Source organism: Myxocyprinus asiaticus, chromosome 26, assembly GCF_019703515.2.
Source record: "Myxocyprinus asiaticus isolate MX2 ecotype Aquarium Trade chromosome 26, UBuf_Myxa_2, whole genome shotgun sequence".
Lineage (NCBI taxonomy): Eukaryota > Metazoa > Chordata > Actinopteri > Cypriniformes > Catostomidae > Myxocyprinus > Myxocyprinus asiaticus.
Window position 1 is genome coordinate 23,647,541 of NC_059369.1, and position 18,578 is coordinate 23,666,118.

General features: G+C 37.6%; 2 protein-coding genes across 3 annotated transcripts; both read left to right on the plus strand.

The window, feature by feature from the left end:
- The first annotated feature begins 64 nt into the window (after positions 1-64).
- kbtbd4 (kelch repeat and BTB (POZ) domain containing 4) lies at positions 65-4,702 on the plus strand. Of its 2 annotated transcripts, none has more exons than XM_051656186.1 (5): positions 65-126; positions 677-1,159; positions 1,263-1,404; positions 1,504-1,610; positions 2,742-4,702. In XM_051656186.1, the coding sequence occupies exons 2-5, from the start codon at positions 698-700 to the stop codon at positions 3,600-3,602; spliced, it is 1,572 nt and encodes a 523-aa protein (XP_051512146.1). In that variant the 5' UTR covers positions 65-126; positions 677-697; the 3' UTR covers positions 3,603-4,702. The 2 variants fall into 2 exon arrangements, with proteins under 2 accessions (XP_051512146.1, XP_051512145.1); XM_051656185.1 differs by having other exon boundaries at positions 75-126; positions 648-1,159.
- Positions 4,703-6,475: 1,773 nt separating this feature from the next.
- rapsn (receptor-associated protein of the synapse, 43kD) lies at positions 6,476-17,684 on the plus strand. The gene is made up of 8 exons (XM_051656196.1): positions 6,476-7,706; positions 10,301-10,639; positions 12,225-12,383; positions 14,078-14,176; positions 14,414-14,536; positions 14,665-14,718; positions 14,932-15,131; positions 15,647-17,684. Exons 1-8 carry the CDS (start codon positions 7,482-7,484, stop codon positions 15,717-15,719), a joined length of 1,272 nt encoding a protein of 423 aa, XP_051512156.1. The 5' UTR covers positions 6,476-7,481; the 3' UTR covers positions 15,720-17,684.
- The last annotated feature ends 894 nt before the right edge of the window (positions 17,685-18,578 follow it).

Here is an 18,578-nt window from a genome sequence, read left to right on the forward strand (position 1 = left end):
CTTGATGCAATGACAGGCCTCCAACACTCGGGGGCAGCAGGGAGTCACATAAACACGCAATGACGTTAGTGTGAAGAAGAGGTGCTGTTTACTTCCTGGGGCTCACTTTCACAAGCAGTCTTGCTGGTATGGCAAAGATTTAACACATGTTACCATTTATAATCTGAACACGCACGTGCTGTTTACAGTTTTACAGCTGGCAGATTATTTTTGCTGCGTCTGATTGTGGAGTCATTGAGGTTGTTAAAGCTAACTACACTGTTAATTAGCTTGCTTATCTTAGCATTAGCTGCAAAGCTCACCAGTTTACCATACATGGAAATTATTTGTTCAGGGAAATATTAAGTCAAAGTAAATGTTGCTGATTTAAACACCTAGTTGGCCTAGCAAATCAAGTGTTGAGCTTGTCCGCTAGCTGCCGTTATTGAACAGGTGAAATAGGTGGTATACTGGCAGTATCACAGATGAATAAATTATTATTGTATGTAGTTGTTAGGTAGTTGTCATAGCAAAGAATGCTAGGTATTGCTTCAAATCAATCTGTCAGCTATTTTAGAGCACACTGAGTGTTATATCCCAAGGCAAATCCCAGTCTGTAGTCTGACTGCCTCAGTCACTAATTAAAACTATATGAATTTTTTGCCCAGTAAATCATACATCTAGTATTCTGGTGAAGCTGCTTTAGATTAAAGGTGCCATGGAGTCCGGCGAGGATGGGGGTGTCAGTGTTGGAGGTCCATCAGGGGAAGAGAACTACTTCCAGGGCTACACCTTCACCGATCGCTCCCATTCCAGTCGTGTTGTAAAGAGCATCATGGACTTGTGTCTGGAGGATGGTCTGTTTGCAGACGTCACCATCACTGTGGACAGCAAAGAGTTCCAGCTTCACCGCCTGGTGCTCTCGGCTCAGAGCAGTTTCTTCAGGTCTATGTTCACTTCTAATCTTAGAGAAGCTTTTGATCGCAATATTGAGCTGAAGGATATCAGTGCGCCTGTCTTCCAGTCGCTGGTGGACTACATCTATCATGGTACGATCAAACTAAGGGTTGATGATCTTCAGGACACCTATGAGATGGCTGATATGTATCAGCTTACTGCCCTATTTGAGGAGTGCTCTCGCTTCCTGTCACGCACTGTGGATGTAAAGAACTGCCTGCAGGTGAATCCTTAAGTTTTCATTAACTGAATTAGTAGTAAACACATAGATAGGTCTGAAGAGTTTTGAAAACTGTGCTCTTGAGGAATGACTGTCTTTATTGCAGGTAATGTGGTTGGCGGACAGACACAGTGACCAGGAGTTGTACACGGCTGCCAAGCACTGTGCAAAGATTCACCTTGTTCAGCTGCACCAGACAGATGAGTTCCTGAACTTGCCATTGTGTCTTCTTTTGGACATCATTAAAGGTGAATGAATCACATTGTCAGCAAATTCATTTCACTTTGTATGAGACGTTGTGATTGGAAAGAATCAAAGATAACTTTAATGTGCATCTGTCTTATTAGACGGTGTGCCAAGCTCTCAAAATCCAACTGGAGCAATTCAGTCTTGGATAAATCACAACAAAGTTGAGCGAGAGGAGTATTCTGATATGCTCCTAGACAGCTTAAAGGTGAGTAATGATTAAAACATATTAAATAGGAAGCAAAAATCAAAGTTGTATTTTTTTGAATATTGCTAAAGCCAAAGTATCATGTTTTTGATGTTAAAATACTTTCTCCTATCCCAGTTTTAAAGATATATTCCAGGTTCAATACGTTAAAAAATTGAGCTGAATTAACGGCATTTGTGGTATAATGTTGATTACCACAAAAATAAATTTTTGCTTGTCCCTATTTTATTTTTTTAAAGTAATAATCTGGGTTAAAGTTGTGAATAGGGCCAATCTATAAACGTTAAAATATTCACTGTTACACTTTTATAAGTATAGCCACAAGACGTAAACAATATGTGTTAACATGATTTTAGTGTGATTAAATCGCTTATTGACCTTTTCTGTGTGAAGTTAAAGGCCTTTCCAATTTTACAAATCCGTTGCCATGACGATGTAAAGCTATAAACCCTAAAACGACCATAAATATGACAATTTAAACAACTTTACAGCTCAAATAATACACAAGTTTTAACAGAAGAATGAATGTAAGTACTTTTATAAAATTATAAGCTTCACATTTCTGCCTTTAAACCCTCCAAAAAGTGGCCCCATTCACTTCCTTTGTAAAAGCCTCACTGTCACCTTAATTTTTGCTTTTTTAAAGACAAGGAAAAGACAAGTCGAAATTTTTTTTGTGGTAATCAACATTATGCCACAATTGCTGTTGACTGAGCTTAACTTGTATTACTTCTATAAACTGGAATATTCCTTGAATATGCAGATACAACTATTAGTAAATCACCCGTTAGTTGATTTCCCCAAAAAGTGTAAACACTATGTCTCTGAGGCAGTTTTAGTATTCCTCTGTTTGTTTGAGCATCCTGACCAGCCCGACGTAGCAATATTGGCTCATCCAGTAGCATGTGTTTGGGGCAGGACTATCTATGTGACCAGTGGAAGACACGGGGAGTATTCAGGAAACCATTTGAAAATAATAATTATTATTATTTTTGCAATTCCTTTTGGTGACACTAGTCAGGCAGAAATTACACAGTTCAGCTTCAGTGTAAAATGTTGTTTTGTTAGCTTTGTTTAAGTAGTATTGTATTTATTGTTCACATGCTTGTTGACTTTTTATTTGTGTTTTAGGAGATTGGTGAAAAGGTGCACATTTACCTAATTGGGAAGGAAGATACGCGCACACACTCACTGGCAGTGTCTCTTCATTGTGATGAGGACGATGCCATCAGCGTGAGTGGCCAGAACAGCCTGTGTCACCAGATCACAGCTGCATGCAAGCACGGGGGTGACCTGTACGTTGTTGGGGGCTCCATACCACGTCGCATGTGGAAATGCAACATGCACACTATGGACTGGGAGCGCTGCGCCCCTCTTCCCCGGGACCGTCTCCACCACACATTAGTGTCTGTGTCCTCAGAGGATGCCATATACTCCTTGGGAGGCAAGACCCTCCAGGACAGTCTCTCCAATGCTGTCATTTATTACACAGTACAGGACAACATATGGACAGAGACCTCTCAATTAGACACAGCTGTCTCGGGTGCAGCAGGAGTCAATTTGGAAGGCACAATTTACCTTTTGGGTGGGGAGGAAAATGATATGGACTTCTTTACCAAACCGTCTCGCCTTATCCAGTGCTTTGACACAGCCACTCAGAGATGCCAAACCAAGCCCTATATGTTGCCTTTTGCTGGATGCATGCATGCCACTGCCCATAAGGACCTTATCTTTGTGGTGGCAGAGGGCGACTCTTTGGTATGCTATAACCCACTGCTGGACAGCTTCACCCGTTTGCGGTTCCCTGAAGTGTGGAGTTGCGTGCCGTCTCTATGGAAAGTAGCCAGCTGCAATGGGTGCATTTATGTTTTTAGAGACAAGTGCAAGAAAGGTGATGCAAACACTCTAAAGTTGAACCCTGTCACATCAGTTGTTTCAGTGATCAAGGGAATCAAAATCCTCCTCACAAACTGGCAGTTTGTTTTGGCCTGATTGCAATGTTCTGTCTATGTAATGCATGGGACCATGAAACATCTATTATGCCACAGTTTATGGTGATCCACTCAATACCAGTCATGGTGTGTTATGTTGATCTAATAGACACCAGTTGTTATTGTCTATGCTACAGTGCTACAAGCTGTCATGTGAAGTGTTACGCAGTAAGATACTGTAGAACATTAATGAAGGACAAATGTAATTTACAGAAAGTGATACTCTTGCACATTTACAATTTAATATCAGTTTATTCCTAAAGTAATGTGTTTGTGCCCAGTTCATTTCATCAGAATTTGAATATTAGTTGATTTCCATCTATTAACATTCCACAGCAGATATTTTTCTACAATCTACAGCCTCAATAACTTCCTCAATTTCCTGCAATGTATACAGCTATGAATATGAAGAGTGATTAGGTTATATATGTGTAATATAGTAGATGGTTTCAAACATCTACCAACATGCACAGCGAGTAAGGAAGAATACTCAAATGATTAACAGAATCCCAAGTATCCACATAAAAGTCAACTGCACCAATTTTAGTAGAACTATCAAAGACCCTTAAATAAAGCTTGCAATAAAAGTGTAGGAGAAGCATGCCTATATAGTTGCACCAATTGCCACTTACCTCACTCATACTGACAGTTCCTCCTGGGTCCCCTCTCAACTGCCCTTTTCCAGTTGTTTATGACCGAGTAGGGGAGTCTTTGAATTGGGTTCCACCTCAAACGAATTTGCAGATTTCATGCTACAATTGTTGACCATTTCTTGATCCTCCACATGCATTATATGGACATGCAGACCATTTAATGTCTGTCAGAGACATGATCTATGTTAAAGGGATAGTTTACTCAAAAATGAAAAGTCTTTTTAAGCAAATTATTATTATTATTTTTCATTTTCATTTTTGGTTGAACTATCCCTTTAACAGTGATAGCATATTGTTGTTGACCTTATGGGCTGGTGCAGAATATTGTTACTGAAAATGGTTGATTTGATGAAAGGTATTCAAAGTTCTAGACTTTTTCATAAATGTCTGTGTTGTACTTCTGTGCACTCCTGGCCAATATTTCTCTTGAATTAAAAGATAAAATTCAGTTATGTGTTTCGTGTTTCATGTTTTCCCCCTTTGTCGAATGTTATGTGCAACAGGAACACTGAAAAAGTTAAGGAATATCATGATGTAGCCTATTAAATGTAAGACAGTACAAAATGCCAATTTAAAGGCACAGTTCACCCCAAAATGAAAATTCTGTCGTTGTTTACACATTTTAGTGTTTTTCCAAGCTCATTTGACTATTTTTTTCTTCCACAGAACACAAAAGGACATCTTGGGGACGATGTAATTCTCAGTCACTATTCACTTTCACTGCAAACATTTTCTTTCTTTCACTTCCTTCCAATGAAAGCAAAAGGATACTGAGGATAACATTCTGCTGTAAATAATGACAGAATTTTCATTTTTGGTCAAACTAATACTAAAGGAATAGTTCACCAAAAAATGAAAATTCTCTCATCATTTACTCACCCTTACGTCATCCCACACACTGCATGAAAAGACTGATTTCCGGGCTGAATATGCCTGCACACGTTGCCAAAAATGCACAATTTCTGAATGTTTATGGGAAAGTGTGCCACAGTGAGTACCTCCGGGAACGGACCACTTTTGTTTACGGGATGTGCACTCAACCTGAACAAAGATGTGTTTGATTTTCTTTCATCTGCTGAACTGAAATGAAGATTTTTAGAAGAATATCTCAGCTCTGTTGAATTCAAGTGAATGGGTGCCAAAAATCACATAATTCAGCATAAAAGTAATCCATACAATTGGTTTAATCCATGTCTTCAGAAGTGATATGATAGGTGTGAGTGAAAAATAGATCAATATTTAAGTCCCTTTTTTTTTTTTTTTTTTATCATAAATTATCCTCCCTGCTCAGTCAATCTCCACTTTAACTTTCACATTCTTCTTCTTGTGTTTTTGGTGATTCACATTCTTCATGTATATCACCCCCTACTGGGCAGGGAGAAGAATTTCTAGCAAAAGAAAAGAAAAAAAAGACTTAAATATTGATCTGTTTCTCACCCACACCTATCATATCACTTCTGAAGATATGGATTAAAACACTGGAGTCATATGGATTACTTTTATTATGCCTTTATGTGCTTTTTGGAGTGTCAAAAGTTTGGCACCCATTCACTTGTATTGTATGGACCTACAGAGCTGAAATATTCTTCTAAAAATCATCATTTGTGTTCTGCAGAAGAAAAAAAGTTGTTGTTTTTTTGGGTGAACTATCCCTTTAAGGCCACACTAACTAAAAAATAAAAAGATAAAGGGCAAAATAGTTTCCCCCTCTTTTAATGCAAACTTATGAAGTCATGTATGCATTAGTTGGGTGTGCTATCTTTTTTTATTATTTTATTTCTTTTTTACTTTGCCTTATTTTTTTAATATTAGAAAAACAGTTTTTATAAAGTCCCAAAATGTTTTTATAATTTTTTATAGTGGAGTAAACTCTGTTTTGCTAAATCTGATATCTGAAATCACTGGCCAAATAATCAGATCCTAATATTTTAATATAATATCTTATAGCGTAAATGACACAAAAATTCTTTCTATTATATATGTATACAAAGAGAAGATAGATAGATTACATGTAATTGCTAAATTGGCTACTATTTGTTACAAGGACCACAGTCAAAAAACAAAGTGCTGAGGCAGTGTGTTAGCATTTCAGGAATTGTGTTATAGCAAAGATGTGACTTACAACTATCAGATGTTTATCTTTGGACAGATGAACTACCTTGTGAATGGCAAGGCGGTAAATACTCTTGTTTGTATCTACGAAGCTGGGTGTGAGGGGAGAAGGGAGGGAGAACGCCAGGTTCAGTTGAGAACCTGACAATTTGATACCATTGATGTGTTTCAAGAAGCAGTGGTACTGTAACTCAAGACAAATACCGTGTCAGACTTTGTGAACTATTTCAAGCATCAGTTGCTGACACCAAGGCTGGGGGGCTGGGAGGTGGCACACCAAGCGGCTTAACAAGACCCACCCACAGGAACCACCAGCCACTATGAAGACTGCTTCACTTGCTCCGATTCACCATTGTGAAATATCTGGCTGTTTTTAGACTTGCTGATATGATGCCCAAACCTCTGCAGTAGCTCAGATTGAATATTTCCTGATGTTTTCTTTTCTTAAGGGTAGTTTATTGTTGTGTAGCTTAAGCCTCTTGACAGAGTGTGGATGTGGAGGTGAAAAGCAGTTCTTTTGGTATGAAGATCGGCGGATAAGCTTCTTTTGTGACCTTGGATCTTTTCAGAGGCTGAAGCTGGATTCCAGCAGGGACACATGGTCCAGAGTGACAAGGCCATCTGCTGTAGCGCCAGCACTGCAGTGGGAGGGAGGAGAGAGATGAAGGGGTGGTTTGTAGGGGTGTAAGGGTACAGAGAATTCCTCCCTCTCGGGTGTGGAAGGATATTCTGGGAGATCATTGCCAGCACCTTGGATAGGGACATATTTCTTTAGTGTAGCATTTTTCCTTGAACTTTTTTTTACCAGCTTTCTTAAGGGATTGCGGTTGGTTTTTTAAGAGATCATGATTTTGTGATTCTCATGATCTTTTTAAAGTTCTCTCAATGTGAGGAGCAATGGGGATCTTGACTCTGAAGCCCCCGCATGCTGTGGATCCAGTTTCTTCTACATCTCTTTGCACCCCAAAACTAAGAGTTGTGGATTAGAGAAGGAAGCAAGTGGGTGCCCAGCTCTGGGGTGGATTGTCGTTAACACGTCTTCTTTTTTGGTGTGTTAATGTACAAGTAGAAATTTGTACACTTGCACTTCCCCAGAGGGCCGAAGAGACAGACGGATGATTATTTTTATGAGGGACTTTGTCGTAGAAATGGGTCAGGACCAAACCAAACAGCAGATTGAGAAGGGATTGAGGCTGTACCAGTCTAATGATACAGAAAAGGCATTATATGTCTGGATGAAAGTGTTAAGGAAGACATCTGATCCTGGGGGGAAGTTTCGAGTCTTAGGGTGTCTGATCACAGCACATTCAGAAATGGGGAAATATAAAGAGATGCTACAGGTAAGAGACACTTATATCTGTTCATTATATCATGCAACTCAGATCAACTAAACCGCCCTCCCTGCCCTCTCTTACATTGGTAAGATCTTGATATTTTCAAAGTAGTCTAATTTAATTATTTTAATTAGTTGATTTGCGACCCATTGCGTGTGATGTGGAGTAAATTCTGTTTTTCGAAATATGATATCTGGTCAATTTGATCTGATGAACTAGATATATATACACATAATGAGACAAGAGATGACTGATCAATAACTGCACTGATTTACATATAACCTTGTTGTTCTAAATTGCTTCAACATATACGTACCAATGTTAATACTTGCAGGACATGTTAATAATATGTAACTTCCATAGTTAGGGGTAAGCAGAGCCACATGCAATATGATCCTCAGCACGGAGCATCTTGTTTACAAAAACCTCCTTGCAAAGAACATGCTTTCATCTGCAGATTTCAGCAAAAACTAAATTTCCAAGATGTTATGTTTAAAGTACTGTCGGTATCATATAATAATAATAATAATAAATATAATAATTATAACATATGCCCACCTCTTCTCTGGATATCTGTTGTGGAATGAAGACAATTTCAACAGTAGTACTACTTTACACTCCATAAAAATCTTTATTGTATATACTCATATACAGTTGTGCTCAAAAGTTTGCATAGCCTTGGAGAATTGGTAATATATGTACCATTTTTAAAGAAAACATGAGTGAGCAGGCAAAACACATTTATTTTATTTCTTATGGGATTCATATTCAACTGTAGGTTATAACAGAATGGCACAATCATAAAACAAAACATGGCAACAAATAAAAAAATGAAATGACCCCTGTTCAAAAGTCTGCATACCCTTAGTTCTTAATACTGTGTATTGCCTCCTTTAGCATCAATGACAGCGTGCAGTCTTTTGTAATAGTTGTCTATGAGGCCCCAAATTCTTGCAGGTTGTATAGCTGCCCATTCGTCTTGGCAAAATGCCTCCAGGTCATGCAAAGTCTTTGGTCGTCTTGCATGAACCGCACGTTTGAGATCTCCCCAGAGTGGCTCGATGATATTAAGGTCAGGAGACTGTGATGGCCACTCCAGAACCTTCACCTTTTTCTGCTGTAACCACTGGAGGGTCAACTTGGCCTTGTGCTTAGGGTCAATGTCGTGCTGGAAAGTCCAAGAGCGTCCCATGCACAGCTTTCGTGCAGAAGAATGCAAATTGTCTGCCAGTATTTTCTGATAACATGCTGCATTCATCTTGCCATAAATTTTCACAAGATTCCTTGTGCCTTTAGAGCTCACACACCCCCAAAACATCAGTGAGCCACCACCATGCTTCACAGTGGGAATGGTATTCTTTTCACTATAGGCCTTGTTGACCCCTCTCCAAACATAGCGCTTATGGTTGTAACCATAAAGCTCTATTTTGGTCTCGTCACTCCAAATTACAGTGTGCCAGAAGCTGTGAGGCGTGTCAAGGTGTTGTCATTTGTGGCATTGGCGCAGTAAAGGCTTCTTTCTGGCAACTCAATCATGCAGCTCATTTTTGTTCAAGTATCGTCGTATTGTGCTCCTTGAAACAACCACACCGTCTTTTCCAGAGCAGCCTGTATTTCTCCTGAGGTTACCTGTGGGTTTTTCTTTGTATCCTGAACAATTCTTCTGGCAGTTGTGGCTGAAATCTTTCTTGGTCTACCTGACCTTGGCTTGGTATCAAAAGATCCCAGAATTTTCCACTTCTTAATAAGTGACTGAACAGTACTAACTGGCATTTTCAAGGCTTTGGATATCTTTTTATATCCTTTTCCATCTTTATAAAGTTCCATTACCTTGTTACGCAGGTCTTTTGACAGTTCTTTTCTGCTCCCCATGGCTCAGAATCTAGCCTGCTCAGTGCATCCACGTGAGAGCTAACAAACTCATCGACTATTTATACACAGACACTAATTGCAATTTAAAAAGCCACATGTGTGGGAAATTAACCTTTAATTGCCATTTAAACCTGTGTGTGTCACCTTGTGTGTCTGTAACAAGGCCAAACATTCAAGGGTATATAAACTTTTGATCAGGGCCATTTGGGTGATTTCTGTTATCATTACGATTTAAAAAGGAGCCAAACAACTATGAGATGGTAAATGGCTTCATATGATAACTATCCTTAAATAAAAGACACATTTTGTTTGCATGATCAGTCATATTTTCAAAATCAATGACGAAATGTCACAATTTCTGCCAGGGTATGCAAACTTTTGAGCACAACTGTATATATATATATATATATATATATATATATATATATATATATATATATATATATATATATATATATATATATATATACATATTGCTATTTGCACTTCTGGTTAGACGCTAACTGCATTTCATTGGCTCTGCACAATGACAATAAAGTTGAATCTGAATCTAATCTAATATACTGTAGCATTGTGTCAGGTTACATCAAGATTAATTCTGCCTTTTGGTAAATATTTGAACGTTGGAGCTTTTTGTTTACTAGTTGCCTGTAATTTTATTGTTTTCTGCAGAGTGAATAATTAACAAATTTCCATTGTTTTCTGTCCCCTTAAACTAAAATATCCAGTACTCCCTAGCTCAGATAAGCACGGCCAGAGAGATGGAAGACCCGGATTACTTGACAGAAGGCTACCTAAACTTGGCACGCAGCAATGAGAAGCTTTGTGAATTCCAGAAAACTGTCTCATATTGCGAGACCTGCTTAAATATGCAGGGAACCACTGTTAGCCTACAGCTCAATGGGCAAGTGTGTCTGAGCATGGGCAATGCCTATCTGGGCCTTAGCATCTTCCAAAAGGCTTTGGTCAGCTACGAGAAGGCCCTGCGATATGCTCACAACAATGACGACAAGATGCTGGAGTGCAGGGTTTGTTGCAGTTTGGGCAACTTCTACATCCAGCTTAAGGTACCACCACTAAAATTATATTATGTACACAACTACATATTATCTGAAAGCAAAATAATTTGTGTTTGGATCCTCATTACTCTATGAATTCATGAATGTTTTCCATGTTCATCTAAATTTTTTTTCCATGACCACATCGAATGTCAGTACATTATTGATCGCTTGGTTTCAAAGTGAATTAGTCTCTAGAAGGTCGAAAGTTCTGCTGCTGATATCGGTCTTGCTTACCGAAATATGAACCACTGCCCTCAGTGGCCATAGCTGGAAGTGTTGTTGCAGTGAAATGATCACAGGGTGGTGCCAAAAGTGATTTGTATTTTTAGTTTTAAATGATGTAATACAGTAAACAGTAATGCATATTTTATAAACCCTACTACCTAACCCAGACCCCAAACCTAAACCTAACTGTCAATGAGGTAAAAACTTACATATAGACCAGAAACACAACCTCTGAATCGCACTCACCATTGTTTATGTGAGTGTAATTACTTCCTGGTTTCCATGGGACCAGAACCCATGTCGCAAAGATTGCCCGCAATGCTCTATCAGTATCGCCACAAGGAAAAGTGAGCATGTTTGAATTTATGTAAAAATGTATTATGGGGATGGTGTTTGTCAGTAGTTTGGCAGAACAGAGTCGAATTCAGGGTACATGAACATTCAAAAGCAGCATGTCCATTTCACGTGTGATCATGTTGATTTCTGCTGTGTCGTATTGGGTAGCTGCACCCTAATTGAAATCTCATTAGTCTAAAATCCCACTCCACATAACTGTAAATTAGGCTTCAAATATGTTTTGATTGGCTGTGAGTCTCGTCTCACTGCAATTTTGTGTTCAGTGTGGACAGACAAATTGTTTGTCATTAGAAACTTGTCACATTTGGCATAGTGAGGACATGGTGTAAGCCTGGTTCCCCTTTGGCCTACAGTCGGTTATGTTCTAATTCACTGACAGAGTAGAAAGCACTCTTTGCATTGCAAACAAACTGCCTACATGTTACGTACAGTGTATCCAATTGCAAGTCAGACAAAGTAGGTTTGGCTAGATATAGGCCTTTGTACTCACCTTGACACCAGAGATTTAAAGAGAGCAAATCCCTTGGATTCCCAGGAAGGACTGCTGTAATAAGTATGTGATGGAAAGTCATACAGAGAATGTAGCAGAGCTACTAAGAGCAATAATAAGATGGCATCTTTTAGCTGTCACATAGTTATATCTCCCTGCCATAGGGAAATGAGCTAATGATGACCAACTGATTTTGTGTGTGTGTGTGTGTGTGTGTGTGTGTGTGTGTGTATATATATATATATATATATATATATATATATATATATATATATATATATATATATATACAGTATATATTTGTAAGTGTATCAGACAAAGTCTTATTTATATGTGGTAATTTTGGGATAATTTTTTATTTTTTATTTGCTAATATTTGGTTGTCGTTTTGTTATGTACCATCATTCCATAAAAGACTATACATGTGAGATGGCTTTCCTATGTTGTTATATGTATGTTATGTTGTTATAATTTATGCTGCTAAGAAGTGTCCATATCTGTATGTTTGTGCTATTGCAGGATTATGAAAAAGCACTCTTCTTTCCTTGCAAAGCAGCTGAACTTGTAAATGACTATGGTAAGGGGTGGAGTCTAAAGTACCGTGCAATGAGCCAGTACCACATGTCGGTGGCCTACAGGAAACTAATGCGCTTGCCAGATGCAATGGAATGCTGTGAGGTACAAACATCTTGTTCATGATGATACAGCTAAATGTTGACTATTATTTTTGTTGAATGCTGGTGTCATTTTTTGTTTTTTTTTGTTTTTTCAGTGTTAAAATACTTTCTCCTATCCCAGCTTAAAGGAACAGTTCACCCACAAATGGAAATTCTGTCATCATTTACTCACCCTCATGTCTTTCCAAACCCGTATGACTTTCTTTCTTCTTTGGAACACAAAAGGAGATGTTAGCCTCAGTCACCATTCTCTTTTTATTGCATCTTTTTTCCATACAATGAAAATGAATGGTGAATGAGGCTGTCATTCTGCCTAACATCTTCCTTATCTGTTCGATGGTGAAAGAAAGTTGGGTTGGTACTATCTGTTTGGTCGACCAATGGCAGATGGGGGAGCGTTCAGGAGAACAGTTTGAAAACAATCAGTATTTTTGCAATTCTGTTTGGTGACACTAGTGCCACACTTTATTTGCATTGCAGATATGAAACCAGTTCTTGAGAGTTTGTTAAATAAAAAAAAAATGTAATGTCTACCAAACCATTATAAAAAATATATATATAACTGTCTTCTCTTGAACTACATGAACATTCTGAATCAGGGATAGTTTAAATTTAAGTTTAGCTCTGCATCCTAAATCTACAAATATTGGAAACTTAATTTGAAAACACAGCCATACCACAGTCTATGTGAGTATTCACCTAAACAAATTTTAGGTAGCATCACCTTAATCCTCAGGATGCCACATGTCGATCATATTTACCAATCCCCTTGGCATAACCCTGGCCTCTGACTCTCTGCTGCTCCTCATAGTTATGTGATAGAGGGGGCATGGCAAACTGACAGGTGCAGCTATTTGAAGGCCTTGTTGTGCCAGACCCCTCGACCAGCCCCCTTTACTATAGCTGATAAAAATATGCCAGTCGAGAGTCCATCCTGCTTAAGTGCTGTATGGGAGGAGTGTTAATGAAGAACAGAGCTTACCCTTAGCCCCTCGCTAATGATCAGGAGAGAAATATAACAGACAGTCATTGCTGTGGACTGTGATTTCTGCTAAAGTGATTTACAGATGCCTTAGAGTGGGGATTAACCCAGGGCACATTCCAGCTGTCGTGCAGGTTTTAGACCTCGCTGTACAAGTGGGGACTTCAGGATCATTTGTAGCCCCTGCCTGAAATATACTTCTTATTACATAATTTCTGCAAAAATGTGAAGTCAAAGAGCATCTGAAGGTTGGAGATTGGGCATCTGATTTGAGTGTGGTATTGAAGGTGATTTGACTCACATTCAATAACTGTGGGAATATCTGAGGCTATAGAGATATATAGAGAAAATATAAAAATATGTGCAATGTGGGGCTGTTTAAACACTTGATGTACTGTTGTTCCTATAAGGAAGTATATTCAAATGATATTGTAAGAGAAGTAAAAACAAGCAACAAGGTTAAAAAAATCATATTAAAAATGGAGTTAAGTAATTTTATTAATTCATAATAAAATACATAATTTTTTTACATTGTTTAATAATTAATTATATAATTTATATTAATTATTTAAATTATTATTAATAAAATAATGATAAATACTATTGTAAGTAATAATAATATGCTGTAGGTCTATGGGATGTAGGTCTAAGTTCCCTTGTGGGGGAAAAACATGCACGTTTCCTTAATATTTGCAATATTCTTAATCTATCAGGAATCAATGAAGATTGCATTGCAGCATGGAGATCGGCCTCTTCAGGCATTGTGTCTGTTTAACTTTGCTGATATCCATCGCTGTCAAAAAGATGTTGATGTAAGTTAAGGTCATTTTTTTCTTATGGTAGGGTTCTTTCCAGTATTTGGTTGCATTCATGTTTTTATTTGTCTCTGCTTTCATGTAGGTAATATTTCTTGGGAGCCCTAGTGAAAATATTTGCAATTAATGTTACTGCAAGCCCACCTACATATTTTTTGCAGAATACTTAGTAAAAATGTGATATGTGTTGCTTATGTTAGTAATGTTTTAATTGTGCCCTCATATGCCATCCAGAAAGCATTCCCTCGGTATGAGTCCTCCATGTGTATAATGTCAGAAATTGGCAACCGACTTGGACAAGCTTACATCTATGTAGGAGTGGGGAAGTGCTGGGTTCTGCAGAAGGAATATGATAAGGTTGAGAAGCTGATTTGATAGTGCACTTTTCATGCAACCTCATGACTGAACATTTGTGATTAACACATCTGAAATATCTTAGATGGTGTTTGTTTATAATGTATGTATTGTTTGTATCACTCCTACAGGCTCTGGACTCATTGCAACGAGCACATGATCTGGCTGAGGCAATTGGAAATAAGGTGCATGTTGGTGCTACTGTTTTAGAATAAGACAAATATAAGCATCTAATTGCCAATACTGCATCAAAGGGGTTGGAGCTTTGATGACAATTTTAAACCCATTCAGAAGATAAAGCCAAGCTCAGTCGAATGCACAGTCAAATTAGTAGGTTTGCATTCTACTGTGCAGCCAGTCCTTTCTTCCCACTGATCCTCTGTGCTCTTCTTGTCCAGCTGTGTATTCTGAAGGTGCACAGCCTGTGTGAAAGCATCTACCGCTGTAAGGAGAAGCAGGACGAGTTGAGAGAGCAGGTGGTGAAGTTCCTGCAGTGTGTGGAAGAACTGGAGCTCTACTGTGGCATGTGTGGGGAGTCTATCGGAGAGAAGAACCAGCAGCTTCAGGCCTTGCCCTGTTCTCACATTTTTCACCTCAAGTATGTATTCATGTGTTTAAAGCTGTTCAGTTTGCAGTCCTAAAACCCAGAAGGGAACTGGCATCTTTGAGCCATGGGTTCCCTCAAGGATATATTTTCAATATTTTGGTTCATGAGGAAATTATGGTTTGTGGTTAATATTACTTGAAGAGACTTTCCTGTTTTGTTCTACCTTATTTTAAAACTATCGTGTGCTTTAAAAACATTAGTTGCTACATAAGGACTACAACTACCACAAGGATGTTTATGTCTTGACAAATTGGACAATGGTTGTAGTCCTTATACAGCAACTTGATAGAGACTTGAGTTTTAAAACCACACGATGGTTTCAAAAATTCACACTTGAGGTATGACTGTGTGTAATTTTTGCTGAAGAAAATTTGAAAGTCCATTCCAGTAATGTTAACCACAGACCTTTTTTTTTTTTTTTTAAATTTTTTTTACTCAAATTCAAATCCTCTATTCTAAACCTCTATTCCTCTATGCAGCTCACTATGTTTTGTTCTTTTATCTAGGTGTCTGCAGACAAATGGCACAAAGGGCTGCCCGAAATGTCATCGCTCATCTGTGAAGCTGGGTTTTGTATGAGGTTTACAGCCCTGACTTGGACAAACCGGCTGAATCCCATCACAGTGACTCATCTGGGAGAAAAAGATCCAGAACCTTCTTCCAGGAAGCTTTTGAACTGGACATAGGGAGGTTTTCCAGTGTTTCCATCCTGTCCTTATGGCAACTGGAAATAATGTGGAAACGACAGGATATGGACTAATAGTCCAACACAGAGAAGTCACTATAGAGAGCAGCTATTTCTCGGAGAAATCGATCACTTCTTGATATGAATATTGAATTGACCTCACAATGCTCACACATCACTGCATCTGTGTAGGACATGAACTTCAAAACAGCTTCTCACTGGAAAATACAGTATTGCTGTGGATATTTGCCAAAGAGGTGAGAGCTTTACATAGCATGTGGTTGTCTCATTGGACATTTGCCTGAATGCAGAATGCAGATCTTCAACAAACATGTCTTGTGTTAATATTGTGTATTTATAATTTTCTAAGCAATTACTTCTGCAACAAACCCAATGTTATTTCTTCAGATTGTGTATATAATTTGTTAATGCCATTATTTATGTAATTTTAAAAGGAGAACAGTTTTTTGTCAGCAATATCAGACATGCTGGTTCTATTTAATTTTGTTTGAAGTTTTTTTTGTGTTTGTAGAAAGCTCAGATGTCTCTAACTGCCCTCCTGTTTTGACAGTTAGTGAACAGTAATTTTCTGAACGGGGCATGTGTTCAACTTATTAACTTGACCAATTATACATTTTGTTAACTATTTATATGACAATTATTTATTGTATTATTTTCTTTTATTTACAATCTTATACTGTACTCAGTATTACACTGTTTCTGATAATAGTAATTTTGAATAATTTAGAAGAAAATTTCAATACTGTTTTTTTATACTCTATATCAAAATCAACAGAATGTGAAACTTAGTTTATTTTTTCAAAAATTCAAATACGGGATGTGCAGTTATAGTTTGCAGAAATATAGTTTGCAGACATCACATTTAAAATGTATTTCCCTTGTTTTCTAAAACCTTAGACTTTTCAGTTAACAACTGAGACATGATTCACATACGGTAAGAGGATGTGATCTATAAGTAACTGACAAATGGTTTTATACCTTTTCCCAAGATGGAAAGTACTGAGGTAAATTACAGTGGCCCAAATTTAGTTTTTATCTTTATTTCTTTGTGGGTACATTCTTTCCATTTTTAATCAAAAATAAATGTAAGCAAATCCTTGTACAGTATGTCTGATAAATTATTTAACTATGATAATAATACAACAATGTTTAGATATTTCCTTAATAATGAGATATATGATGGATTATATTTCATTTATTATCCATTATACTCTTTTATAACTTTGTATCTGTTGGATGTTCATAGTCTTTTGTTAATGACTAATGAACAACTCACTAACGTTTTAATAACTGCTAAAAGTATTTCCTTTGGCTCATACTTCTAACAGTGGATTCTGTTTCTGTGCCACTGTAATTATTTAATTAGAAATAAATAAATAAATAATACAAAAGCAAACCCACTCCTCCTAAGCCATATATTTTATAAAATGAAACTGTTATTTGCAATGTAACATTTTAAATATGTTAGTGCTGGTTGTGATCAGATGGATAGTCATAAATACATATAAACTTCATAAGGCAATTTATAAAGGTTGAACTTTTTCATGGGAGCAAAATGAAAATATGCTGCTTATTTGTTTCTCTTAGCTTAGTTATAACCTTTATCCACTTACTATTTTTATGCATTATATAGATTGTTGTTTGTAATTTTTTCCTTAAATACTAAGCTAATCACCTTCTTTACTAACAATCTGCATGCTGTGTATAACAGCTGTCTCACATCTTGGTGAATCACAGATCATCACTACCTCTCCACATTTTATCCTCACAAAATTAGCATTTATATGTTTAAGAATCTTCTAAAAATGAGACTGAACACTGGTTTATTTAAGAGAAGTCCTGTGTATGCATTCAATGGACTTTTTCTAGTAAATCTGCAATAAAAGTTTTTAATCAGTTTCTTTCCTAAAGTATGCTTCTTTAATCAGACCATGGCAAAAATCAATGTGTTTAACAGAACTTTAGAACGAACGTCCAAGACAGATATTTAGCCATGAAAACAAAAAACAAAAAAACATGGCATCACAGTATCAAAGTCACATTTCAAGATTTCTGACAAGGTTTAGAGGAAACACTACCTGAAGGTTCAAAAAAGCAGGTCAAACCAGTCTGTCGTAGTATAAAGAAAATGTTTGAGAGAGAATTGGGATTTACAAATTCAGTCACTGATGGCAGCGGAATGTCTATACACTGATGAGGATCTAGTGTGTCCTGTGTGCTGAGGTCTTTGATGTCCCCGTCACCCTACATTGCAAACATAGTTTCTGTAAAAGCTGCGTTCAGACACACTGGGAATGTAAGGGATTGCGAAATATCCTAAGTGCCACTGTACAGCGGGCTCATCCAATCCTCCAGTCAATCTGGATCTAAAGATATCGTCAGATGTCTTTAAAAAGAGGGCAGAGCAGATCATGGTCAAATCTGCGGACCTCTGCTCAATACACAATGAGGAGTTGAAGCTCTTTTGTCGGAAAGATGCAGAGCTTATCTGTGCTGTTTGCACTTCATCAAGGAGCCATGCAAATCATGAATACTGCCAGATAACCAAGGCAGCATCAGTAATAAAGGTAAGTAAACCTGTAAACAGATAGTCAATACGATCTGTGGATAACAGCTTTTTTAGTTATATAAAATAGAGTGAATGTGTATTTTTTTTATTTTTATTTATTATCCCCTTTTCTCCTCAATTTTGGAATGCCCAATTCCCACTACTTACTAGGTCCTCGTGGTGG

What these genes read in the sequence shown, in the direction of transcription:
- kbtbd4 (XM_051656186.1), top strand. Translation starts at nt 698, where the DNA reads ATGGAGTCCGGCGAGGATGGGGGTGTCAGTGTTGGAGGTCCATCAGGG. An exon ending in ATGTAAAGAACTGCCTGCAG is followed by an intron (nt 1,160 to 1,262) that starts GTGAATCCTTAA and finishes TCTTTATTGCAG; the next exon opens with GTAATGTGGTTGGCGGACAG. An exon ending in TCTTTTGGACATCATTAAAG is followed by an intron (nt 1,405 to 1,503) that starts GTGAATGAATCA and finishes CTGTCTTATTAG; the next exon opens with ACGGTGTGCCAAGCTCTCAA.
- rapsn (XM_051656196.1), top strand. Translation starts at nt 7,482, where the DNA reads ATGATTATTTTTATGAGGGACTTTGTCGTAGAAATGGGTCAGGACCAA. An exon ending in GCTGTCAAAAAGATGTTGAT is followed by an intron (nt 14,177 to 14,413) that starts GTAAGTTAAGGT and finishes TATGCCATCCAG; the next exon opens with AAAGCATTCCCTCGGTATGA. An exon ending in TCTCACATTTTTCACCTCAA is followed by an intron (nt 15,132 to 15,646) that starts GTATGTATTCAT and finishes TCTTTTATCTAG; the next exon opens with GTGTCTGCAGACAAATGGCA.